This window comes from Suncus etruscus, chromosome 8, assembly GCF_024139225.1.
Source record: "Suncus etruscus isolate mSunEtr1 chromosome 8, mSunEtr1.pri.cur, whole genome shotgun sequence".
Classification (NCBI taxonomy): domain Eukaryota; kingdom Metazoa; phylum Chordata; class Mammalia; order Eulipotyphla; family Soricidae; genus Suncus; species Suncus etruscus.
Genome location: NC_064855.1, coordinates 4110765 through 4137908, shown reverse-complemented (window position 1 = coordinate 4137908; position 27144 = coordinate 4110765). Strand labels below are relative to the sequence as shown.

General features: G+C 42.8%; 1 protein-coding gene across 1 annotated transcript; it reads right to left on the bottom strand.

The window, feature by feature from the left end:
* Positions 1 to 35: 35 nt before the first annotated feature.
* ALKBH8 (alkB homolog 8, tRNA methyltransferase) lies at positions 36 to 27126 on the bottom strand. Its single transcript, XM_049778564.1, has 11 exons — positions 26938 to 27126; positions 24672 to 24909; positions 23416 to 23547; positions 22443 to 22538; positions 19466 to 19570; positions 16770 to 16840; positions 11872 to 11978; positions 10159 to 10310; positions 6070 to 6323; positions 3188 to 3337; positions 36 to 786 (listed from the first exon to the last, which is right to left on the bottom strand). Exons 1-11 carry the CDS (start codon positions 27058 to 27060, stop codon positions 247 to 249), a joined length of 1968 nt encoding a protein of 655 aa, XP_049634521.1. The 5' UTR covers positions 27061 to 27126; the 3' UTR covers positions 36 to 246.
* Positions 27127 to 27144: the final 18 nt, after the last annotated feature.

Below are 27144 nucleotides of genomic sequence, written 5' to 3'. Positions count from 1 at the left end.
AGACCCACTGGTCTTTAGAGAGGCAAAACTGAACATTTGTTCCCTGCTGCATAGTATGTTCATGGCAACAGTCAAACCTTTATTGTTTTGTTTTGTGGAGGGAGGGGCCTTGGGAGCCACACCCAGATGTACATAGGGATCACTCTGGCAGTGCTCCTATGGGGTGCTGGGGATTCAAACCAGGCTCAACCACATACAAGGCAAGTGCCTAACTAACCCATAGGCACTCTCTCCGGCCTCAAAGAATCAGATCTTCTCAAGAATCACACACCAATTCCCCTGATCGTAGTAGCTCCGCAGAACAGTGGCACCATGCAGAGCCCGGCAGACATTCTCCAACTCGCCCTCCCGGAATACATGGTAGAAGCGATGGAGCACAGGCCCCGCTGAGCCCAGTGGCCCGGCAGGGTTTTTAGCAGAGTTTCCCTTGAGGTGCCAGGGAACCAGCAAGTCTTGAGAATGAAAAGAAGTCCTGTTGGTGTGAACGGGCAGTTTCGGATGAGGAATGTCCCTGGCCAGGCCCCCGTCCTGCCGGAGGTCATTATCGAGGGGGTCTGAGTGTGCTGACCGTCCCTCGCCCACATTAGCCATCTGCCCCACAGGCAGTTCCTGCACTGACACACATTCACTGGTCTCCTCCTTTGCTCCTGGGCTAGTTCTGTGTTCTCGAAGATACTTGGACTTCTTCTGGTTATATTCTTGTTCCATTGCCCAGACGTAAATGAGGGCCTTCCCCCCGGGCCGCAGGAGTCTCAAGAGTTCTTGAAGAGCTGCCACTCGACGCTCCTAAAAGCAGAAGGCAAAGAACCAGGGTTATTTATCAACCACAGAGGCAGGGGAGAAGCAGGAAAATACAAGAGACTGTAAGACTGCTTGACGGCCTGGAAAACCTACAGTATTTGCTGGCGTATAAGACAAACCCCTAATTTTGCAGTTAAAACATAGGTTTAGGCCTACATTGGCTGTATCAGACAGAACGTTCCTGTGCTGCGACTGTATGTACCACAGTGAGCCAATCACAACAAGCAAAGGTCCAAAGGTTCTACTGTCATAGACTTCTTCTCTGACTCTGGCCAATCAGAGCAGGCTTTTGACAGTGTAGATTCGGGTCCAGAACATTGTCTAATTTGCATGCATAAAAAGCCTGCTTGGATTGGCTGAGTTAGAGAGGCGGTCTGAGCAGCCTTGCAGTGATTGGTGCAGAACAGTGTCTCATTTGCATGCATCAAAAGCCTGCTGGGATTGGCTGAGTCAGAGAGGCTGTCCGAGCAGCCTGGCAGTGACTGTTGCAGGATCGAGTTGGAAAATGTGTTTTGTGGCAATAGTCAGACAATTTTCATTTAGTGGCATATTGAAACATTTTTCAGGATATACTCGGCATATAAGACGACCCCAGATTTTTGGTTGACTTTTTTTGTTTCAAAAGTCATCTTATACGCCGGAAAATATGGATGTAAAGCAAAAGAAAAAAATAGGGAAGCAGGGGGAGCAGAGAGACGGTACTGCAGGCAGGATGCTGTACTTGCACACAGTCGGCCAGTGTTCTATCTCCAGTATCCTATATGGTTCCCAGAACCCTGCTAGGAGTAATTCCTGAGTGCAGAGCCACAAAGTAACCCCCGAGTATCACTCAATGTGACCCTGGAATCCAAAAATAAATTTAAAATAAAACAAAAGAGGAAAAAAACGAAAGTAGGGGGCAGGAGAGAGGGTGTTGTGGTTAGGGTACTTACCTTGCACAAAACCAATTGGGGCTTAATCCAGAACACCCTAGGGTTGGTTCTTCAAGCCCTGCCAAAAGTGACCCCTGAGCATAAAGCCAGAAAAAAGTATGGAGCACCGCTGGGTATGGTGGGGCAAAAAACAATGGGGTGAGAAACTTCTTTTTTTTTTCTTTTTTTGGCCACACTCAGTGGCGCTCAAGAGTTACTACTAGCTCTGCACTCAGAAATTGTTCCTAACAGGCTTGGGGAACCATATGGGGCACTGGGGATCAAACCCAGATCTGTCCCAGGTTGGCCACTTGAAAGGCAAACACCCTACCCTGTACTATAGCTCTGGCCCTTGAATATCCATATGCTTTCTTAAAAACTGGGGCACGGGCCCGGAGAGAGAGCACAGTGGCGTTTGCCTTGCAAACAGCCGATCCAGGACCAAAGGTGGTTGGTTCGAATCCCGGTGTCCCATATGGTCCCCCGTGCCTGCCAGGAGCTATTTCTGAGCAGACAGCCAGGAGTAATCCCTGAGCACCGCTGGGTGTGGCCCAAAAACCAAAAAAAAAAAAAAAAAAAAAAAAAAAAACGAAAGTAGGGGGCAGGAGAGAGGGTGTTGTGGTTAGGGTACTTACCTTGCACAAAACCAATTGGGGCTTAATCCAGAACACCCTAGGGTTGGTTCTTCAAGCCCTGCCAAAAGTGACCCCTGAGCATAAAGCCAGAAAAAAGTATGGAGCACCGCTGGGTATGGTGGGGCAAAAAACAATGGGGTGAGAAACTTCTTTTTTTTTTCTTTTTTTGGCCACACTCAGTGGCGCTCAAGAGTTACTACTAGCTCTGCACTCAGAAATTGTTCCTAACAGGCTTGGGGAACCATATGGGGCACCGGGGATCAAACCCAGATCTGTCCCAGGTTGGCCACTTGAAAGGCAAACACCCTACCCTGTACTATAGCTCTGGCCCTTGAATATCCATATGCTTTCTTAAAAACTGGGGCACGGGCCCGGAGAGAGAGCACAGTGGCGTTTGCCTTGCAAACAGCCGATCCAGGACCAAAGGTGGTTGGTTCGAATCCCGGTGTCCCATATGGTCCCCCGTGCCTGCCAGGAGCTATTTCTGAGCAGACAGCCAGGAGTAACCCCTGAGCACCGTCGGATGTGGCCCAAACATAAAAAAAAAAAAAAAACTGGGGCACAAGAAAAAATGTATGACAAGAAAGGAAAATGAAAAGAAGAGTTTAAAATCAGGATCAAATCAGTAAAATCCATGAAAATTTCTGGCATTTAAGTTTCAGAATTCCTGTAACTTTGTTTGCTTGCTCTTATTCTGTTTTGGGATCATATTTACTAGAGTCATTCCGAGAAGTGCTTGGGGACAATGCAATGCCCAGAATGCCTAGGGTCTCAGGCACGCAAGGCAAGTGCTGTAGCACAGAGCCACACACGTAATCCTTTAATGGTAAATTCACTTACAGTGGTTGCCAGGTGATGGATAACAGCAATAGAGATGCAGGCATCACACGACCCACTGCGAATCGGTATTGCCAGGGCATCACAAACGAAGGCCTGGAACTGCCTCTCTCGACAAATGTCCACGAGACTGGAGCTGCGGTCACAGCCAACCTAGAATAGAGAAAGACTTTCACCAGGTCTTGTCCAAATATCATGAGCAATGTCATAAAGAGAGAGAACAGAGTGATGTCATCAAGTCTCACCACCAGTACGAAGCCATAATACTAATTTATGGGGCATTTGTTTCTTTACCAGGTATCAAATAGAATTCATATGAATGAACAGAAATTTAGACTTCTAGAATAAGATGACCATGGTAGTAATGGGGTATTCTAGTCTTCAACTATTTCATCAGCCTAGATCTGAGATGGCGAATCTATGGCACACAAAGGCCTTGCAGCTGGCACACGGGAAGGTCTGCAATTAAGATATGTGGCATGGCGGGAGGCGAGTGTGATACCAAAATCTTGTTATTAAAGTTTAATTGACATGCTGGCACTTTGAGGAAATTCTTTTGGTTTTGTGCGGCAGTTTGGGCACTCGGGCTCAAAAAGGTTTGCCATCACTGCCTAGATCATTTTTAGAATAAGAAAGAAAACTAGTCAAGGTGGAGCAAGGAAAGCCACTTCAACAAGTGGTGTTGGGAAAACTGGTCAATTACATGCAAAAAGGTGAATCCAAACCTCTCTTTAACACTGTGCACAAAGGTCAAAACAAAATGAATTAAAGATCTTGATATTAGATCTGAAACCATAAAGTACATAGAGTAAAACATAAGCAAAGCAATCCATGACATTGGAACTAAAGGCATCTTCAAGGAGAAATGTCATTGTCCCAACAAGAGGAAGCAGAGACAAACAAATGGGACTATATTCAACTGAAAAGTTCTGCACTTCAAAGGAAGGAGTGACTAGGATACAAAGACTACCTACAGAATGGGAGAAACCATTTACCCAATACCCATCTGATAAAGGGCATATTAATATCTAAGATATATAAGGTACTGGCATAACCGAACAAGAAAAAAAATATCTGGGCCCGGAGAGATAGCACAGCGGTGTTTGCCTTGCAAGCAGCTGATCCAGGACCTAAGGTGGTTGGTTCAAATCCTGGTGTCCCATATGGTCCCCCGTGCTTGCCAGGAGCTATTTCTGAGCAGACAGCCAGGAGTAACCCCTGAGCACCGCTGGGTGTGGCCCAAAAACAAACAAAAAAAAAAAAAAAAGGAAGAAAACATCTAAACCTATCAAAAAATGGAGATAAGAAATTAACAGACATTTCCTCAAAAAATAAATCCAGATGGCTCATGAAAAAATGCTTCATATCACTAATTACCAGGGAGATGCAAATCAAAACAACAATGGGGTACCATCTCATGCCGCAGAGACTGGCACACATCACAAAGAACAAGAACAAACCGTACTGGTGTAGATGTGGGAAGAAAGGGATTCTCATTCACTGCTGGTGAGAATGCTGTCTAGTCCAGCCTTTCTGGAGAACAGTATGAATACTCCTTAAAAACTGGAAAATGAGGGGCCAGAGAGATAGCATGGAGGTAAGGCGTTTGCCTTGCATCCAGAAGGACGCTAGTTCAAATCCTGGCATCCCATATGGTCGCCAGTGCCTGCCAGGGGTGATCTCTGAGCATATAGCCAGGCGTGATCCCTGAGCGCTGCTGGGTGTGACCCAAAAAAAAAAAAAAAAAAAGACTGGAAAATGAGCTTCCCTATGATATAGTAATACCATTCCTAGGGATATACCCTAGGAACACAAAAACACAATATAAAATTGCCCTCTGCACTCCTAATTCATCCCAGCAATATTTACAATAGCCAGAATTTTGAAGCAACCCAAGTGCCTGACAACAGATGAGTGGCTAAAGTAACTGTGGTATATCTACACAATAAAATACTATGCAGCCATGAGGAAAAATGAAGTCATGAAATTTGCTTATACGTGGAGATTACTATGCTAAGTGAGTGAAATGAGTCAGAGGGAGAGGGAATAACAGAATAATATCACTCATCTGCGGAATATAAGGAAAATAAAAGTGTGGAGATGATATCCAGAGACAACCAATGGTAGGAAGTCCATGGTACAAAGTTTGCCACAAACAGGAGAGAATACAGTTAGAAAAGGGTCTACAATGAAAGGGACATGCATGGCACCCCTTCATTAACAGTAGTGCTAACTACAATATTATAAAAGAAGTGGGGAGAGAGAAATAGAGAGAGAAGTAAAATGTTTGTCCCAGAGGCAGGTGGAAGAGATGGATGAGAGGGAGGGTGAGAAGGAAATTGTCAATATTAGTGGTGGGAAATGCACACTGGTGAAAATTGTTATACATTATATGACTATAATTCAATCATGAACAACTTTATCTGTGAAAAATGTACTGTAGTATGAACAACCTTTTAACCATAGTGTTGTGGAGCGGTGGCGCAAGTGGTAAGGCATCTGCCTTGCACACACTAACCTAAGATGAACCACAGGTAGATCCCCAGGTATCCCATAAGGTCCCCCAAGCCAGGAGCAATTTCTGTGCACATAGCCAGGAGTAACCCCTGAGCATCACGGGGTGTGGCCCAAAAAACAAAAACAAAAAAAAAGAAGGAAAATTGGAGTCTGATGCTACAGTACAGCAGGTAGGATGCTTGCCTTGCACTTGGCCAGCCTGGGCTTGATCCCCAGCATCCCACAGGGGCCCCCTGACCCCACCAAGAACAATCCCTGAGGACAGCTGGGTGTGGCCACAAAACCAAACAAAAAATCCACACTGTATCCTGAGAAAGGAAGCAATAACACGAAGAGCATCAAGCCAGTCTGCAACAATAATTACTTGCCATAAATAACTCCTTATTGATGCCAAGATATTTCCCATTTCCACAGCCAATATCGGCCACTATCGAGCCAGCTGGCAGAGTCCTCAGGAACTCCGCAATGTGTGGCCACGGGGAATGTCTTGTGCTGCTGAAGTGTCTGGCGATCTCTTCATACACTCGATGGACGTAATCTTGCTCCAGCTGTGAGGCTGCTCCTTCACTCTCAGGGAATGTGGGGCCAGGCTCTGTCTGGCTGTCACAGGCCAAATGGTAACCTAAATGAAAAGACAAAGCAGTATTCACCTCCCATTTTTATCCAAATGATTCAAGAGATGATCTCAATGGCCTAAAAAATAGTCTGTAGGGCCAGATAGACAGAGACAGGTAGAACACTTGCCTTACATATATTGGACCTGAATTCAAGCTCTGGAATCACAGATGAACTGCCAAATCCTGCCTGAGCACAGAGCCAGGAGTAAGTCTGAAGCACCACTGGGTGTGACCCCAAAACCAAAAGCTCCAAGCTAACAAATCTGGTTCTAAGTATGAGGGGGGTAATATAAGAGAGGGGCAATTCTGCACACCTGACACTGAAGAGGGCTGCTTCATATGGGAGATTAAGTTTTCTCTTAGTAAAGAAGGAATCTTGATGGCCTCACCATCAATAACCAGGGGAAATATAGCAAAATTATCAAGTTTTAGGGTTTTCTCTTGATAAAGAAAGGGGGAGTTTGGGGCCTTAGAGCTCAAAAAAGAGTGAGGTCCTGGGACCCGAGCCGTGGCGCAAGGGGTATGGCGTCTGCCTTGCCCGCACTAGCCTTGGATGGACTGGGGTTCGATCCCCCGGTGTCCCATATGGTCCCCCAAACCAGGAGCAATTTTTGAGTGCATAGCCAGGAGTAACCCCTGAGTGTCACTGGGTGTGGCCCAAAAGCCAAAAAAAAAAAAAAAAGAGTGAGGTCTAGACATCAAATGTCATTTGTTCATAATCACAAGCACTTATTAGAAACTATTTCAAGTCGTTTCTCTGGACTGTATGAAATCTCAGATGACACTCTAAGACAGGTGCTGTACCCATATTATGGAGGAAAAAACTGACAAACAGAGCACTGACTGTCTAACAGTGGCAGAGACCATAGAAGTGCAAGCAGATGTTTCAAATGATGACGCAAAGTGCCTCCTTCAATAACAAATAGTCCAGAGAACACCACGCAGAGAGAGAAGACAGAGGACATTAGTATACACTAGCTCAAATTTATTATGAAGCCGTTCCCTGTCCTTGGCGATATCTAAGACACATTTCAGTCCTTTCCTGATTTTTGGCCACTGGAAGCTCCCTTCATCCCAAGATTCGGGCTGCAGCATTAGGCCTCAGTGAAGACCACCAACTCTTAAAAATGCCCAACACAGGGCCGGAGCGATGGCACAGCAGTAGAATGCTTGCCTTGCATGCGGCTGACCCAGGATGGACCTCGGTTGAATCCCCGGCATCCCATATGGTCCTCCAAGCCAGGAGCAATTTCTGAGCACATAGTCAGGAGTAACCCCTGAGTGTCTCCGGGTGTGCCCCCCCCCAAAAAAAAAAACAACACAGAGAAGAAGTGTGAGGGGTCTATAATAGTGCTGCCAACACTGGCAGAGGACCTTTAAATAAAGTGTATCTGTGTAAAGCTTAAGAGCTATGAGTGCTGGAGCTGGAGCAATAGGGCACTTGCCTTGCACACAGCCCATCTGAGTTCAATCCCTGACACTCCATATGGTCTCCTGAATGCAGAGCCAGGAGTAAGACCTGAGCACTACCAGATGTGGCCCAAAAACAAAAACAAAAACACTTTAAAAAATAAAACATGAGGGGCCCAAGCAATAATTTGCCTTTCACATAGCTGATCCAGGATGGACCTCAGTTCAATCCCCGGCGTCCTATATGGTCCCCCAAGCCAGGAGCAATTTCTGAGTGCATAGCCAGGAGTAACCTCTGAGCATCATTGGGTGTGGCCCAAAAACAAAAAATATATGTATATGACTAAAAAAAGGTGGGTTACATGATGTTGGTAAATCAGAAACAAAATGACACGACAATGTACATTCCAGTTGTCTTCATTGTTCTTGGAAACATTTAACTCTTGAAAATTCGAATGTATATTATCAAAGGTAATAACAAACATTATTACTTAAAAATCCTTGAGATCTGCCCAAAGTCTCTGAAAAGTCGTCTTGAACTTTAAATACTCTGTGAACTGAATTAGACAATCAGAGCTACTGATAACAACCCTTACATTAGGTTAACAGCCATATAGAAAAATATGTGCATAAGGAAACTAGTTTGTTCTAAAAGTACATTTCCAAGTTATCTGAAGACAGAAGTCACATTGTTTTGTTCGTTCTGCTTTATTTAGGGGCCAAACCTGGCAATGCTTGGAAGCTACTCCTTACTCAGTACTCAGGGACGATGCAGTGCCAGGGGTCAAATCCAGGGCTCTAGTATGTAAAACCTTCGCTCTAACGCTGAGCTATCACCTGGGCTCAGGTTTGCAGGTTTTCTAATAAGATGAAATCTTATAAATATAATAAGGTTTTAAATAATTAAAATGTTTTCAGAAGGTAAAAACATCATTATATATTTATATAATATATTTATATAATGAAATATCTTACATATTATATACTATCTATATTTATATTTTATATTTCAGAATATAAATGGCCCTCCCATTGTCATTATATTACTTATAAGACAGAAGAGGTTTCTTTCTTCATCTGTTCTGGGGTTATAGCTTGTGGTGCTTGGTGGGGAGAGTCACACCTGTTGTGTATGTAAACATTTTATGGAATTATTATGTTACTGACCCTACCCTGATCGGTGATTGTGCCCTACCCTAGGGTGTGACCTGGCATTCTGCCCCCACTCTAGGGTGGTACCTGATTCTGCTTCCACCATTAGGTGGTATCTGATCCCACCATTGGGTGGTACCTGATTCTGGGGGATGAAAACAAGGGTCTGTGGAAGGCGAGGGGCTTTTTGGCTGGAACTGAGGCTGAGACTTTGGACTTCAGTCTTGTCCATCGAATAAAGCTAATATTTCCACAAGCCTGACTATCTGCGAGCTGTTTACCCGCCATTACACCTCAGAACCATCGGCTGGACAGGGTGGCAGACGCGTGCTCCGAGCTGGAGGGGAAAGACCTCATCCTCCACCCCTCCATCAGTCAACCTCTTCAGGGGCTGACTTGCAACAACACCTGGTTCTACTCAGAGGACCAGCAGTGCCAAGGATCGAACCTGGGCCTCCTCTGTGCAAAAGTTGCTTTCTAGTCCATGTTGCTATTTCTCCAGCCTTCTACTTTAGTTGTTTCTGGGAGCCACATCCAGTGTTGCTCAAAGTAAGAGCAATTCCCAACGGCAATCCAGCACCCACTCAGTGCCCAAAGATCAGTACGGGCTCCCACAGGCACAGGCAGGGCTCCAGCCATGGAGCTTCCTCCAGTCTTGGCAAGATTGTCAGTATTTCCTTTTCCCCTTGTAGGTTTCTAAACTAAAGCATAGACTACTGTTTTCCCCCTAGACTTTCTAGCTACTACAGAACAATTTATCGTCTCCAACTTTCCCGCTGGGTTAATGAGAAGCAATTTAGAATCTTGACAAGTTGTTTCCAACAAAATCTACTTTGGTACAAATAATGCTGCAATGCCCTACAACCATTGCATTTAATGACTCAATAAAGAAAATATTTCTCTGGGGCCAGGTAGTGAGTATTCAGTGGTAAGAAGCACAGGCCTTGCTCCTTGAGACCTGAGCACTGTGAGAAATTCAAAGATAAGGCGCAGTCTGTACCTTCAAGGATTACAAACCAAACAGGACCATGAAGGTAAGTGCACCATGAGGTAGAATGCAGGAAATATCGGTAGGAAAGTGACAACAAACCTCTCCCTGGTTGTGACAGGAAGGACCCTGAAAATGTCTCACACCAGATTTATTCAATTTGACCAAAGAAACTAACATTGTGTTTTCTGATATTAGTACATATGCTAATTCATATGTGTACTAATTTGTCTATATGCTAATATATTATATATACATCACGTAATATACTACATTAAGCATCAACTCACTGCAGTTACAGGGCGTCTTCCTCACTTTCCGAAACGTGAATGACACGCGCACTCCCCTCTTGTGCAAAGTTAGATCCCCTGTGTCGCTGATGATAATTCCGCCTTTGTGACCCTGGGATGCCTGAACAGTATCAAATTTTCTGGGTGTGATTCTAAAGGAAAAGGGGAAAGTAATTTATTTTGCATGGCATTCGGAAAAACATTGCAAGGGCTTTTCAAGAATAAGGAAATAGGAAAAGTAATTCAAGAAGAATTAACTGCAAGAATCTATTGAATTCCCTAAACTATTAATTAGCAGTGTAGAAAAATTAAAGAGCCAGAAGACTTTATTTTAATAAAAAAAATTATCTTCAGGGTGCTTATGATAAATACTACCAACTAACAAATTATTCAAGTGGGGAAAAGAAAAGAAATAATTTCAGGAAGATTTAGAAAAAAAAAAGAACAAATAGGACAAGCGGAAACAACTGGTAATTTAGATCCAGTGTCAGTGATTAAGTACAGTGTACAAGGACAAGGGGCTGGAGCAAGCGCACAGAGAGCTGAGTAAAAAGTGTTCGCAAAGGGCCCTGATTTGTCTCTAGCATCACAGCAGACACTATGCTGAGTGATCTCCCACACCCCTCAACTCCAGTAAACATCAGGATGCTCCCCAAAACAAACCAAAAAGGAACTACATGAAAAAGATGATGTGACTACATGAACACAAAATCCAGAATCCGCTTCCATTCTGACTACAAAGAAGACCCCTTAAGTAGGAGCTTGAGGGGCATTCTAGAAAACCAAATTGCTTCTTTATAAAATACATTTCTAGCGTATGATACAGTTGTGTAGAAACTGAATGCTTATGAAACATAAAATCTGAAATTACTGACCGGAAGTTACATAGCTGGATCATGCAAAGGGCAGAAAAGTGAATTTTTCTGTGAGTGAACTTACACTGTCTGAGCTGTACACATTCTCTTCTCAGAGGGAAGCCTAGCACAGATCACACACTGGACCAGAAGCAGTGTGCAGAGCCTGGGGTGCAGTCCCCAGCACCAGACAAGATAAGCCAGCAAAAATAGGAAAGCCATTCTTGGCTATGAGTTTATTTAAAGAGAAGAACGTCCATTTCAAGGCTAAAGGAACAACCATCTGTAAAGGTGTAACATGGTTGCAAAAAAGCATGCTTAAGCCTGTGTCAGGTACAAACCCAAGACATGGGAGGCAAGCTTGGGACTCAGAAGACACAGGAAACAAACCTCTCAAAAGCAAAACCACCTTGGGACAGCACTCCCCAGGGGGATTTGGGAAGCAAGAGTTGGTGAGTGAAAAGGTAGAAAACAAGAGCACAACCTGAAGGGCCTGAAGACGAGCTATCTGAGTAACAGGGCCAGTCTGTCCAAAGCACAAGAAAACCAACTTTCACGACACCCCAAGGGGGGCCACACTCAAAGGAAGTCTCGAACCCTAGAGATGGACCACACTTCTTAATCATTCCACTAAGTCCTTCTGTCATTATGCCTTTTCCTAAACACCCTCAGTGAGTTCTCTCGTGAGCCCACAGATCTAATTCTCTGCCCAAAAGAGAAGGTGAAGGGCATCTAGGTTTCAAAATATTAGGCTCATAAATATATGGATACTATATATTATCTATTTCTTTGGAAGGGTTATGGGGATTCTTCTGGGGGCATGAATGACAACATTCACAAAGGTGGTTTTCATACACACCCATGAGCCCAAAGGTACCGAGCTTCGCCCCTCATCACCAGCAAACTCCGACGAGGCAACAGAACTGGCACTGTGGCACCATCTGGATGCTTAAAATCCATGACAATCTAGGAGGAAAGACAAGAATAAACATCAATCCCAAATGTGAAGGAATGGAGGGAGGGAGGGAGGGAGGGAGGGAGGGAGGGAGGGAGGGAGGGAGGGAGGAAGGAAGGAAGGAAGGAAGGAAGGAAGGAAGGAAGGAAGGAAGGAAGGAAGGAAGGAAGGAAGGAAGGAAGGAAGGAAGGAAGGAAGGAAGGAAAGAAGGAAGGAAGGAAGGAAGGAAGGAAGGAAGGAAGGAAGGAAGGAAGGAGGGAGGGAAGGAGGGAGGGAAGGAGGAAGGGAGAGAGGAAGGGAAGGAGGAAGGGAGGGAGGGAGGGAGGGAGGGAGGGAGGGAGGGAGGGAGGGAGGGAGGGAGGGAGGGAGGGAGGATGGGAAGAACCTTTACTCAAGGCTTTGTGAATCTAGACTGTTAATATTTTTAAGCTCAATGAACAATTTTAAACTCTGGACAATGAAGTTCATTTCAGTGTCTGCTTTACACTTAATGAAGCTTTACACTTCTAGAATAAAGTTTAAAGCAGAGTATTTACATTCTGCCTAGCCCAAAAACAAATTAATGTACACTTGGGGCTGGAGAAATAGCAGAGTATGGAAGGTGTTTGCCTTACATGTGGCCAACCTGGGTTCGATCCCCGGCACCCCATATGGTCCCTGAGCACTATCAGGAGTAATTCCTGAGCATAGAACCAGGAGGAACCCCTGAGCACTGTTGGGTGTCACCCAAAAACAAACAAAAAGTACATTTTTTTCTATACCTTTTCTTTTTTTTTTTTTTTTTGGTTTTTGGGCCACACCCGTTTGATGCTCAGGGGTTACTCCTGGCTATGTGCTCAGAAATCGCCCCTGGCTTGGGGGGACCATATGGGACGCCGGGGGATCGAACCGAGGTCCTTCCTTGGCTAGCGCTTGCAAGGCAGACACCTTACCTCCAGCGCCACCTACCCGGCCCCTCTATACCTTTTCTTAAAACATTCTACTATAATAATGTATTGCTATGCAAAATAATGAAAAATAAAGCATGCCAGTTATTAGAAGATAGGTATTTAAAATACTCTATGGATTGGATCCACAATCAATAACCCTGCACTCCAGCTGTAAATCTTCCTGCCATTTGACAACTTTGCCTCACAGGAGCCTTTCCAATTCTTCTTGGCTTTATCTGTTTCCTTTATTTTCTAAGATGCGAAAGTCAAGGGGCCGGAAAGATAGCATGGAGGTAGGGTGTTTGCCTTGCATGCAGAAATAGTTCGAATCCCGGCATCCCAAATGGTTCCCAAGCCTGCCAGGAGCGATTTCTGAGCATAGAGCCAGGAGTAACCCCTGAGTGCTGTCGGGTGCAACCCAAAAATCGAAAAAAAAGAAAAAGAAAAGATGTGAAAGTCAATAAGGATCAGAGGCCCCAGCAAGTTCGTGGGGTACAAGTAAGAATAATATTCAAAGAACAAGAAAAAAATGCAAGCATTCAGATCTTAGAAAACCTTTTAAACATCCAAAATCTAGTAGAATGAAAACCCAGACACAGCAGCCACTCTACCTGTCACTAAGAATGATGACAAGAAAGGACAGGAAGGAATAAATATAGGAATGAATGCAGGGCTCTCCCCCATATTGGCTTGGGGTGGATCAAGAATTTACTGCTTCTGGGAACACTTCCAAAAAAGAAGACACATTTAATCCTGTGCCTTTACTGGTTTAAAATAGGCTGAGATCATTCATCTTTGGGAATGCTGAGGGGTATCCTGATAAGAAACTGTCGGATGTGGAAAATAATGAGGCTCGGTGGTGAAGCAAATGCCTCCCTGGAACCACAAAAAGAAACACAAAAGAGTAACGTGTGATTCCTGGAGAATGATGAATGCTGAGAGGACACAGTCCAGTAATTACTAGGAAGCATTTCACCACTGAGAATTTCTGCGAGTCAAGAACAGAGGGGTCTGACTGCAAACCCACAGCAACAAATATAAATCTTCTGTGGTGGCACTGAGTTTCACAGACCCTCAATGAAATATTAGCTTGTTTTTCCACTTTAAATAATAAGCAATTCCCCATTCTTTTTTAAACAAATGGAAGGAAGTAAAGAAGGGGGAAACACTTAAGATTGCAAGAATACAAGTCTGGGGTCACAATCTTGTATTCATGCAGCTGTCTGTTATTTCACACTATTTATAAGGAAAATAACAGTGCCATGTCCAAAATGCCCATGTATGTACTCTCCTTGGAATCACAAATATAGAATCTCACCATGTCACGAGTCCCTTTGGGAAAGAAGAAAAAAATAATTGGAACAATGAACCATTTGCTGACTTTTTTGTAAACTGGACTCTCAAAAGGAAATCATAGCAAATGCCGTGGAATCAGCATCATGAGAAGCAGAACCTTCTGTGTAAAATGCCTGAAAGATATCACAGCTGGGTGTGACTCCATAACAAACAAAAACAGCCACCGAACCAATACTAGGCAACAGAAAAATACCACAACTGAAAATGACCAACAATTAATGGGCTTAATGACAAATGCTAAATTTTATTCTAGTTCTACAATACAATCTGCTGTTTACTATAAAGCAAATGCACAAATAATTCTAACTGGATAAAAGAATTGGTATTCTGAACGTCCCAAATACAGCATAATGTTCCACTATATAAAAAATCCAGGGGCCGGGCGGTGGCGCTAAAGGTAAGGTGTCTGCCTTGCCAGCGTTAGCCTAGGACGGACCGCGGTTCGATCCCTCGGTGTCCCATATGGTCCCCCAAGCCAGGAGCGACTTCTGAGCGCATAGCCAGGAGTAACCCCTGAGCGTTACTGGGTGTGGCCCAAAAACCAAAAAAAAAAAAAAAAAAAAAAATCCACACCATGAGAGACTCAGCTAGCAGACTGCTGGCTGCAAATAAATCTCTCTCCCCTTTTCCTTATAGCAGGTCCATGAAGAAAGGAGCAGAATTCATTCTCCACAGCAGGGAGAAAAAGGTATGTGTTAAGAAAGTTCTGAAGAATCTCTGCCCCATTACACAAAGGATGAATGACTATTAGCTTACAAGAGATACTGAAAGATGAGACAATTACAGAAAAGTACTATCATCAGAAAGAAAACTAGCAGATATAAACACTAATGTGACCGAATGAGGTAGATTTAGTCCTGGCCCTCACATACATCTCCTGATGTGTGGCGTTCTGACATTAGTTGGGGTTTTGTCCGTTCATTTGGAACCATGCCTGGCAGTGCTCAGATGCTATTCTGGCCCTATGTTGGGGGGAGAAGAGTAGGGGAGGGACTGTGTTAATAGGGTCTGTGCTCAAGGGGTTTCTTCTGTGCTGTTTGTGGAGCGAGGATTTGAGGCATACAAGACATTGCCTGCCCTCCTCTGTCACTCCAGCTTGTGTCCACAGCAGTTCTGAGGGATCCATAGGACAAAGCACCACCTGCAAACCCAACACCATATGCTGGGCCAGTGCAGTGCTCTGCTACTGGGATCATCCGCACTACAGCAAAATGTGTCATTTCCAGCACACTACAGTATGTGTGTGTGTGCGCGTGTGTGCGCGTGTGTGTGCGTGTGTATGTGTGTGTGTATCTATTATTGTCTAGCAATACTGTGAACATCACAGGAAGATTCGTATCAATATTAGCAAACGAGCCTTATCAATTAAAGGAGCACAAATCCATCAGGGAAAAATGAATTTACTTAAGAGCAAAAGAAAACTTAATTTCTTTTAGATATGTTATTCTCACATGTCCTGAATCACACGTAAATATGTGTGTGAGCGTGTGTGTGTGTGTGATGCATGCACATGTGTGTATGTGTGTATTTATCTCCAGAAACCAAATCAGATTTTGAAGCAACTTCTAGTTAGATTGCATGAGTTCCCTTCTGATTTCTCTCAAAACTTCTGTCAGTACTTTGCACGCAAAACGTCTTCCATCGGGCTTCTGGAGCAGTTCAAGCCCAGCTACAGAGAAGCCCATGGAAAAAAGAGACATAAACCTCTTTTTCTTCACCTGTAAAGAGGAGCATATTATGCTTTCAAGCGCAAAGCTTTTTAAGGGACTGAATGAGGTAACATACATGAAAAGTTTGACAAAAAGTCTTGAGTCTAAAAGAAAAAGGCCAATATTAAATGGGCTTGATCATATGTAGAGTATAAAGAAACAAAGCAAGGGCAAAGTCACAGATAGTTACAAGCCCTAGGACACTCGGACAGAGCTGAGAACGAAGGGGAAAGGATGTTGCAGGGAGGGCACCTGGATTGATGGCTTACTGGAGAGTGACAGTCTAGTGGAGGGTGCGGTGAACTCTAAGTATAAAGCAATAACATCAATACCTAGAATAATAAAATAAAATTCATCTGGAGCCTTGGGGCTTCCAAAGAAAAGCCCCTTAACCCCCCCCCCAAATGTTCACATCCTGAAATTACTACCGTTTGCTACCTGATGGCAACAGCACATCAAGTGATTGAATCAGGGAAGTCTGAATTTTATCAATTTCTAGGTGTGAAATGGGGGGGATGTAAATTATAAGCTTCTCCTGGAATCTTCAAAGCTAACAATTTTAAATTCTGAATGCCTAAAGGGAGAAGTTGTGCTTTTCCTTTTGAACAGCTAACTAATCTGAATTAAGAATCAGGAGAAGAGCCCTGGGGATCATGCTGGGTGAGGGTGCTGGGCCTACTTGTCACAGCAACAACCGGGAGCAGATGGCAGGGAGAAAAAGTCAGTGGGGTGGACCCCAGGAAATGGGCACTGCATAAGGCAAAACACCTGTGGCGAGCTTATAAAAGCATGTGAGCATTTGCTTTACCTCGGAGCCCAGACTGAGAGAAATGATCTCATCCTCAAAGGCAGAATGTGTGTCAACGTGCGCAGGAATGCCTGAGGGGAGACAGGACAACAGTCATTCACCAAGATGGGAGGCCTAGGGCCAGATGGGAAGTCAGGGCACCACGGGGGAAGAGGTGTTGGATAAGGATCATAGTAACCGTGAAAAGGGAAGACTGGGAATGCCAGCGATCAAGTCAAACTAGTCTAAATTAAAATATCTGAATGTCAGTTAAAACCCATCGGAATTTGAGTCTTCACTGGGGTCTTAACCATATAGCTAGAAATATCTATTCCAGCCCCAAAGGAAGATGTAAAAACACAACTGTTTGTTCCTAGGACTCTGGGTCAACTGGGACCTGAAGAACAAAAGCAATGGCCAGGAATGAAAAAAAAGCACATTAATCTTAAAGACATGCTTCCTCTGCTCACCTCACAATCTATGTTACTTTGCTAGTAAAAGCAGCTCTGCTGGGGTGGGAGCCATAGAATAAGAGGGGAGAGAGTTTGCTATGCATGCAGCCAACCAAGAATTCAATCCCAGGCATCCCATATGATCCCCAAGCCTGCCAGAAGTAATTCCTGAGGGCAAGAGCCAAGAAAAGCCCCAGAGCACTGCCAGGTATGACCTAAAAACAAAATAAATAAATTTAAAGAAAACCTTTGCTACATAGTAAGAGTATTAAGAGTATGCAAAAGTATAAAAACGAGTTAGTCTGTCTTCATAGAGCTCACAATTCCCTGAAAAGATTAATGAGTAAATGAGTGATTTTAATGAACTATGCTAAGTGCCAAAAAAAAAAAAAAAACACCACTCTTACAACTAATAAAACCTTATGATTTAAAAATAATATTAAAAAGTGATATTTTTTTTGGTTTTTCAGTGACGCTCAGGGAAAAAATATTAAAAAGTGAAAAAATCAATAACCTAAAACATTTTCATAAGCATGTCACTGTAGAACTGTTTTTCACATTTTATTTTCCTGGTTTGGGGGCCATACCCAGTGGTGGGCAGGGATCACTCTTGGCAGGGTTCAGGGGGACCATACATGATACCAAGGATCAAATCTCAGTGAGCAACGTGCAAGCCAAGTGCCCTACCCTCTGCACTATCACTTTGGCCTATTTCTACATTCTTTTTTTGTGGTTTTTAGGCCACACCCAGTGACACTCAGAGGTTACTCCTGGCTCTGTGCTCAGAAATTGCTCCTGGCTTGGGGGCCATATGGACGCCAGGGGATCGAACCACGTCCATCCTAGGTCAGCACATGGAAGGCAAATGCCCTACCATGTGGGGAGCCTAGCTAATGAAACCTAAAACATAGGACACCTCAGTAATTCTAATCTGGTCACCCACGTGACCAAAGGCGCCCATGCCTTGAGAACAAAGGAAATAGACAAATACTAAAGTAATTCAAAGCAGCTTAATACATCCAGCCAGAAAGAAAAATATAGAGCCACTTGTCTTTGTGTTAGCAAAAGGTTACTAGGATTACAGCTGATGTTTTATTTGTGCTTGCTGAGTGGAATTTGTGGGACTCTGTTTGGATCTTGTGTTTTCTATATAAACTCTCTTAGTATAAACATGTGCTCAGGTCTACCTCTTTGCCCCTCCCTATTACCTGCCCCCAGCTTATGCTAATGAGTGCTCACAGTTGTAATTGGTGGAAAACTTGTAACACCCTCTGACGTATTTCAGCCCTTAAAAGCTGATTCCCCCCAACAATAAATCCCTTTTTGAACAGCATGCGTTGTCTTGAGGGCCCTTCTTACTAATTTCTCTAGTTCTTCTTTACAGGTCGGTTCTGCTCGAGTGAACCCACTAATAACTAGCAACCTTCATTTCCACACCCCCGAGGGTCGGGGGGTCTCCCACAGGAGGTTGCACTACCACTGCACTTCTGCTCCAGCCCCTATTTTCTACATTCTTAACAAAAGGGAAAAAGAGCAAAATTATGTAACTAGGGCCCGGAGAAATAGCACAGCGGCGTTTGCCTTGCAAGCAGCCGATCCAGGACCAAAGGTGGTTGGTTCGAATCCCGGTGTCCCATAGGGTCCCCCGTGCCTGCCAGGAGCTATTTCTGAGCAGACAGCCAGGAGTAACCCCTGAGCTCTGCCGGGTGTGGCCCAAAAACCCAAAAAAAAAAAAAAAAAAAAGATTATGTAACTAATTTTCTATATATTTGTGGTTTCTCTCATGTACATGCCTCTTTTTTTTCTTTTTTTTTTTTTTGGGGGGGGGGGGGGGGTGGGGTGGGGGTTTAGAGTCACATACCTGGCAATGCTCAGTGGTTACTTCTGATTACCCAGGAAAAAATCCTGGCAGTGCTCAGGGACTAACTACATGGGATGTCAAGAATTGATCCCAGGTCAGCTGTGTGCAAGGCAAGCCCCCTAACCCCTATACTATCTCTCTGCCCTCTTCATGTTTCATATTTTTAAACCAGTTTTCTCCTTCTCTAAATGATTTAGAAACAAAAATAAATCACAAAAACTATCAGTCTGTTTGTCCATACCCTGACAAATATAAATTCCGATAGAGATTAACTAAATGACATAGATAACTATATTAAGCAAATAGTCTAAATTTAAAAAAAAAAATCTTTGATCTTAGAATAACATATTCTATTTAATTATGAAACATATGCAACAGGAATTTTCTTCTAAAGAAATACATACCATGTCCAGGTTCATATTGGTTTACAGTTAACTGATCTGGTTTATAGTTAATGAAACCTTCTTTCAACCATGAATCCAAAATGTCATCACAAATGTCAGGAAGACCTGAAAATAGTTATTATAAAGACAAAGTATTAAAGTTCTTATTTAGCCTGTTTTATGTCAGAATTACACCAAAAAAGTGATAAAAGTCAACTTATAATTTAGCAATCAGATATAAGCACAAAAAGTCACAAAAAAAGTAAAATAAAACAAGAAAAACTCTCTTACAAAGCCTATAAAGGGTTGAGTAGTAAAAGAACTGGTTGCTGATTCCACTGATTCCTTTATGTTGTTGGGGTTGGCGGGGGGGGGGGGGGGGGGGGCAGACGTAGGTGCTTGGGGGGGGTCACATGCAATAGCATGCAGAGGTTCCAAGCCAGGCCTCCTGTATGCAAAACATCTGCTCAGCCCTTTGAAATATCTTTCTGGCTTTGTTGACCCTCTGAGTTCATCAAGCTATTGCACAGATTTCTTTTGAGGGTCCTACTTGGTAATGCTGGAGGACAATCCTTACAGGGATCAAGCAGTGCTGTGGCTTAAACCCTAGCTAAAAGAATGTACACCACCCTGCTAAGCAGCTGCCCTGACCCCTATCTTACTTTTACCAAATAAAATGCTCAAAAGAACGAAGATGGTAGTTTTGGTATCAGCAAGATAGCAGTTAAATTCTAAAGTTTACTATGGGCCGGAGAGATAGCATGGAGGAAGGGCATTTGCCTTGCATGCAGAAAGACATTGGTTTAAACCCCAGCATCCCATATAGTCCCCCAAGCCTGCCAGGAGTGATTTCTGAGCGCAGAGCCAGGAGTAACCCCTGAGCACTGCCAGGTGTGACCCAAAAACCAAAAACCAAAAAAAAAAAAAAAAAAATTTTATAGAGTTTACTATAGTATATATAGGAAATTAGCATATATAGTAAAACAAAATAATTTCTTTTTCTTATTTTAATAATTTCCTTTTAAAAACACACTTCTCTGGCTAGAGAGATAGTGCAGGGGTAAAGGCGCTTGACTTGTATATAGTTGAACCCAGTTTTGAATCCCTGATACCGCATATAGTCCCATGTGCTGCCAGGAATGATCCCTGAGCACAGCACCAGGAGCAAAACCCTGAGTACCACCAGATACACCCCCAAAAAAAAATTAAATGAAAAGAAACCCCACACTTTACAAAGTGGAACTAGTTTATTTTTGTTGGATTCATAAATGTTTTAAGGAAAGAAAAACCTAAGTAAGACAAAAGTCATAAAAATATAAACTTGGGGCCAGAGAGATAGCATGGAGGTAAGGCATTTGCCTTTCATGCAGGACGATGGTTCAAATCCCGGCATCCCATATGGTCCCCTGTGCCTGCCAGTGGCAATTTCTGAGCATAAAGCCAGGAGTGGACCCTTAACGATGCCGGGTGTGACCCAAAAACCAAATTAATTAATTAATTAATTATGAATTTAAGTTCAACAAACCATTATATTAAAAATGCACTTATGTTTTTTCAATTAGGTAACTCTTTACCAAAAGATGGCAAATATTCAAAAAGAAATTTGTTCAGACTAGACTGTATGCTGGTCAGTGAGTAAAGGGTAACATCATGTTGAGAATGTATTGGTGGGGCCGGAGAGATAGTGAAGCGGCAGCCTTAGACGCTGAAGGACAGTGGTTCAAATCCCGGCATCCCATATGGTTCCTGTCCCACCCCCAGCCGGCCAGGAGCGATTTCTGAGCGTAGAGCCAGAAGTAACCCCTGAGCGTTGTCGGGTGTGACCCAAAAATAAAAACAAAACAAACAAACAAACAAAAAAAACAGAATGTATTGGTGATTTCTTTTTTTGTTTGTTTTGTTTTTCGTTTTTTGTTTTTGGGCCACACTCAGTGACACTCAGGGGTTACTCCTGGTTTTTCACTCAGAAATCACTCCTGGCTTGGATGGGATGCTGGGGGATCGAACCACGGTCCATCCTAGGTTACCGCTTGCAAGGCAAACACCCTCCCAATTGCGCCACCGCCCCAGACCCCTTGTTGGTGATTTCTGAGTATCTATCAATATAACTTTACCCTAACAACTGTTCAAAGTAGAATCTTTATAGTGCCCAAGGGAGGTGGGAGTGAGGGAAGTGTACAAACATGTGCACTGAAGAATTACGTGGAAAGCTTACAAACAAGAATTAAGCAAAATGTCTTATAAAGGACTAACTAACCAAATAGGAAAATCAATAAAATGAAAAATAACGAAGATTTTCAAGAAGGGGCTGGTGCACACACTTGGCATGCAAGGAAAGCCTGAGTCAGTCCAACACTGCAAGATCTGCCGAGCACTGCTAAGCAGCCTCCAGAGCAGCTTGAGACACCGCTGGATATGGTCAAGGTCAAATCAAACTAAGAAAAGTATCTGGAAAGGCAGCAAACAAGATGAAGCGGTATACAGACCCTAGGGTTGGAGAATCCATGACATGCAATATAATACTATGTGCTAAAAACAATATGCTTTTCTAGACATCTACATTTACGAAGTCATAAACTAATTTTTAAAGACTTGGGAAAATAAATCACAGGAGTAAGGAAAATGTTCAAACGGGACATTAGCCTTTATTTGTGTAGATATGTTTTACAACAAAACGCCAGTGTCCCTGATTAAAGTCTTTTAAACTTAATTAGCTATTTCAAGCCTTTCACTCCAAATGTCAAATGAAACATAGACATTTCTCTGTTAATTTTTTTTCTGGGAGCCAGAGCAATAGCACACCAGTTGGGCATTTGCCTTGCTTGTGCCTGATCCAGGACTAACCTGGGTTCAATTCCTGGCATCCCATATGGTCCCCTGCCAGGAGCAATTTCTGAGCACAGAGCCAGCCAGGAATAGCCCAAGTGCCACTGGGTGTGGCCCAAAAACAAACAAAAAATTTCTGGACCACTATGCATCACTTGTCATCATTACCTACCCCCAGGTAATGGTTTATCTTTATCCACATTGTTGTTCTCATAGTGAAATTCATAACCAAAATGCTTTACTCGTCGATGTTTTAAGGATTTTTGAACTGTGCGAAGAAAAGAAAGAAAATTATTTAGGTGAAAAAGAATTTCATTCTTTTCATCTACTCCTAAGTCAGTAACTGCAAGCAATAATTAACACAGCAAAGATAAGTTTTGTTAATTGCTAACTTAATGTCTTTATAAAATTAATCATGGGGTCAAATTGGGCACTGTGTCAAGCTAATTCCAGAGGTACTAGGGGATCATACTGCAGTTCTTTTAAGTCCAAAATTCTAACACTCAAAATGTTTAACCCAATATCTAAGAGTGTCAATGATCTAGAAAGAATTGAAATAATTTTCATTTACTCTCCAGATGCTCTTAATGCCTATAGCAATACAGTATAGAGCTGCTGAGACCTTCCAGAAAATGTGACTTAGGAGGGACTAAATCAAATAAGCTAATGAGCAAAAAGGCTTATGAATTTCAGTTTTCTAAATGCTAGCTAGTAAATGTTAATCAGTTTGAAGCTTATAGCTGATAGCTACATGTAAATGTTATTCATCGGGGGCCGGGCGGTGGCGCTAAAGGTAAGGTGCCTGCCTTGCGCGGTTCGATCCCCTGGTGTCCCATATGGTCCCCCTAGCCAGGAGCAACTTCTGAGCACATAGCCAGGAGTAACCCCTGAGCATTACCGGGTGTGGCCCAAAAAATCAAAAAAAAAAAAAAAAAATGTTATTCATCATAAATGCTCTTAAGAACTGTTGGCATGATTTATCTGACACTGCATCCAGGATATATACTCAATAATAGACTACATTTTGAAGAAATATTAAGAGTTTCATAAGACCAAAGGAGAAGGAGAAAAGGAGTAGTAACATGACATTTTTCAAAAATGCAAAATGTACTTTTTACTTATCAAGATTTTTAAGTTTTTCTTACAATTTTGATTATCTGCATCTTCTGTCCAGTTAATACTTTCTAGAAGAAACTGTTCAACGTCAGGAGAAACAATATTTTCTATTACTGTGAGACCGGAAGGGAAGGTTTGAAGTCCCAATTGCTTCCACTGTGCTGTGAGAAACCATAGGGAACAGTTCAATACAAAATTTAATGTCCCAAAATACAAATGATTCTGTCCAAGAGACTTGTCAGTTCATAAAATTCCCAACTCTTACTTCAATAGAGACTGCTAAAAGGCCTGTGGCATAGAAAGATCAAGCCAATAACTGTTGTGGTTCATTTTCTTTTCTACAGTCACCAACAGAAAACACAACACTAGTTAGTAAGCACTGTTTAAACAGGATTGAGTCACTTTGTGATTCAGGGATGAGGTTTTTTCATGTGTTGGTGGTATTTTTGTATATGTTTTATTTTGTGTGTATTTTTGGACCACACCCAGCAGTATTCAGGGTTTACTTCTGGCTCTGCATGCAGGAATTATTCCTGGCAGTGCTAGGAGAACTATATGAGATGGCAGGGACTGAACCCGGGTTGACAGCATGCAAGGCAAGCACCCTACCCATAGAACTATTGCTCCAACCACACAACAGTAAATTTTTAAAACACAATTAGTACCAGGATTTCAAAATGAGGACCCTAAGTAATAAATGTTAGGTTAATGGGTTCAGCACCTTAAAAGTAGGCTGTCTTGCTCACCTCTATACCTTCAATTACTAGTGCCATGCCTGAGGTTTAACTAAGGTTTGCTTTCCTCTTTTCCTTTTATTTGGAGGGTGGAGGAGTGGCCACAACTGGCTCTGCACTCAGAAGTTACTCCTGACAGCCTCAGGGGACCATATGGGATACAGGGATCAAAGTAGAGTAGGCTTCATGCAAGGCAAACACCCTCACTGCTGTGCTGTCGTTCCAGTCCCTAAAGTTTGTTTTTGGGTTTTGTTTCTTTGGAGACCACATCCAATAGTGCTCAAGGCTTACTCTCCTGACTCTGCTCAGGGAGCAGATTCAGAGGATCAAATCTGGTGGCAGGAATCAAATCTGAGTCAGCTACATGCAAGGAAAGCACTCTACCCACTATACCTCTAACTCCAGCCCCTTAACAAAAGTTTAACAATAAAGCTTGCCTTTTTTTTTTTTTTACAATAATTAAGCATTCCAATACCAGTATGAAAGAGGAAACACATAAAAACAAGACATTTAAAAGCAAAACACCTTTAAAGATACCTGTATGACAATACCTTTTTCCACAAAATTCAAGTACAGAACAATCTTTTGTCCCAAGTCATCCTCTATTTCCTTTCCGTTGAGGTTAGCATAGGCTTTCTTGGATTCGTCCGTAGTTCTGTATCTTACAAACGAGTAGGGCTTATTAGGAGGCATCAGGAGAGCATCCACTACTCCGCATGCCTCCAAAACAGGGAGCAGCCGGCTCCTACCAACGCTGTTACCCAAACCACCATTGGCAATTACCAGGCTCTAAAACACAAACAAGGAAAAGAAAATAACTTGAGCAATCGACAGCAATTAGTACAATTGCACACATTATGTTAGTCTGGTAACCACACCTGGCAGTGCTCAGGGGCTATTCCAGGCCATGTAGTATTGGAGATCAAACCTGGGCCCCCTGCTTGCAAAGTGGGTGTTTTCCAACCCACGAGCTGTCTTCTGGCTCCTAAATGCTTGAATTTCATATGATTCATGCAAATTAATGTACTAAATATCTGGAGATTAAAAGTATTCCTAGTTTATAAATAATATTTTAAAGTACTTTTGCTGTTTCAACATGATCAGACATAAAAATCAAAAAAGTAGATTTTTTGCTTTTGTTTTTGGGTTTGTTTTTTTTTTTTTTTTGGTTTTGGGGACACATCAGATTGTTTTGTTTTCTTTTGGTTTTTGGGACAGTGCTCAGGGGTTACTCCTGGCTCCACACTCAGAAATCACTCCTGGAAGGCTCGGGGGATCATATGGAATGCCAGGATTCAAACCAATGACCTTCTGCATGAAAGCCTTACCTCCATGCTATCTCTCCAGCCCCAAAAGTGGGTTTTTTTAGTGGAAAACTAAAAGTCATAAAAATAAAGTTAAGATAGAGATTAGGAAAAAATCTATTCCTGTTTCCAGAATCTATACTTTTGATATCCACCCTACAATATTTTCTAAAAATCTGTTAACAGAAGTACTCAAGTAAAAGAAAATCAATTATAGTTTCTTTTGAACTTGGGTTTTATATATGTAGGTTTTTTCATACTAGGAAAAGTCCTAAGTATCTAATTCATTCTACATTTAAGCTGTTTTTCTTCATAGGTGTCATGTTTGCTTCCAATCATTTGTGGCCTTGCTAATCAAGAGGTATTTTCATTGATTCTTTAAAACTAGGGTTATCCCAGCCATGCTCGTAAGTCCAAAGGGCTGTTCCTGGCAGGCCAAGAATGATGGCGGATTCTCCTCAGTACTATCACAGTTTGAACTTAGGGTTCCAACTATGTCCGGCATATGGTCCACCCCTTAGCACTCTTTCCCCACCTCTGGTTCTGAACCTCAGGATTTTGCGCTGATAGAATCTTTGCACTTACAAACATTTGTTTTGTTTTGGTTTGGGGTCACATCCAGTAGTGCTCAGGGGTTACTCCTGGCTCTGCACTCAGAGGTCATTCGGTCATTCCTGGTAGTGTTCAGGAGACCATATGGGATGTCAGAGATCGAACCCAGATCAGCCACGTGCAAGGCAAATGCCCTACCACTGTGCTATCACTATCGCACTTACATTTCTAGGGACAGAAGTAACAGCAGTGCAGAGAAGAGGAGCATGGCAATGAGAGCTGTGTGCTGTATATTTATCAGTAAATAGCTGCTATCAGGGGCCGGAGAGATAGCACAGTGGGTAAAACACTCCCCTTGCACTCAGCCAAACTGGGTTTGAGCCCTGGTATCTCATATGGTCCCCTGAGCACCATCAGGAATGAGTCCTGAATGCAGGACCAGGAGTAAACGCTGAGTATCACTGGGTGTGGCCCAAAAGCAAACTAAACAAAACCAAAAAGGTTGCCATCAGATAATGAAAATACTTTCTAAATAAAATCTAACAAAAGCAAGTTTCATAGCATAAAATAAAAATGGCTTCTAATACAGACTGATGTAAGGAATAGAAGAATGATTTAAGATCATAGTACTTGGGATTTATTGTTGTTATTTTTTTAACCAATGGTTGCATACAAATCCTGTGGGCTTTAGTTTTCTCTTTACATATGGATTTTCAGGGAGCTAAATAGAAATTTGAATTGAAGTATGCTTTGTAAAGAACAAATAGAGTATTAGCAAATATTAATATTTACGCAACAAAAATCAACCAACACAATCGATAGAATTCACCAGGACCTAAAAACATGAATGCAGTCTTAATCACATATATAGGGGCACAACACACAGCAAACAGACAAGGTTGCTTCTTTGCAGCAGCACCACATTTACAAGGGGGACAAGAGGTGTGAGGTGTGGGGTCACCTGAGTGGCATAGGACACAGCCTCGATGCCTTCATGTCTCAGTAAAGTGTGTCTGGCTTTGACCTGCTTCCTCCAAGCCTTCTTCTCAGCTTTGCTAAGTTTGCTCTGGTGCTCACAATCCATGACAACACTGGAAGGGTAAATGGAAACCGTAAGATGAAAAAAAAGTTCAGTTAAGGACTGAAGCGATAGCAAGGCGGGGTCCGC

Bases quoted from the DNA above. Each gene is read 5' to 3' on its own strand.
- ALKBH8 (XM_049778564.1), bottom strand. From the start codon at position 27,060: ATGGATTGTGAGCACCAGAGCAAACTTAGCAAAGCTGAGAAGAAGGCT. The intron at 11,979-16,769 runs GTAAAGCAAATG...CTTTCCTCCTAG, and splicing joins CTCTCAGTCTGGGCTCCGAG to ATTGTCATGGATTTTAAGCA. The intron at 3,338-6,069 runs GCAAGTAATTAT...TCTCTATTCTAG, and splicing joins TCAATAAGGAGTTATTTATG to GTTGGCTGTGACCGCAGCTC.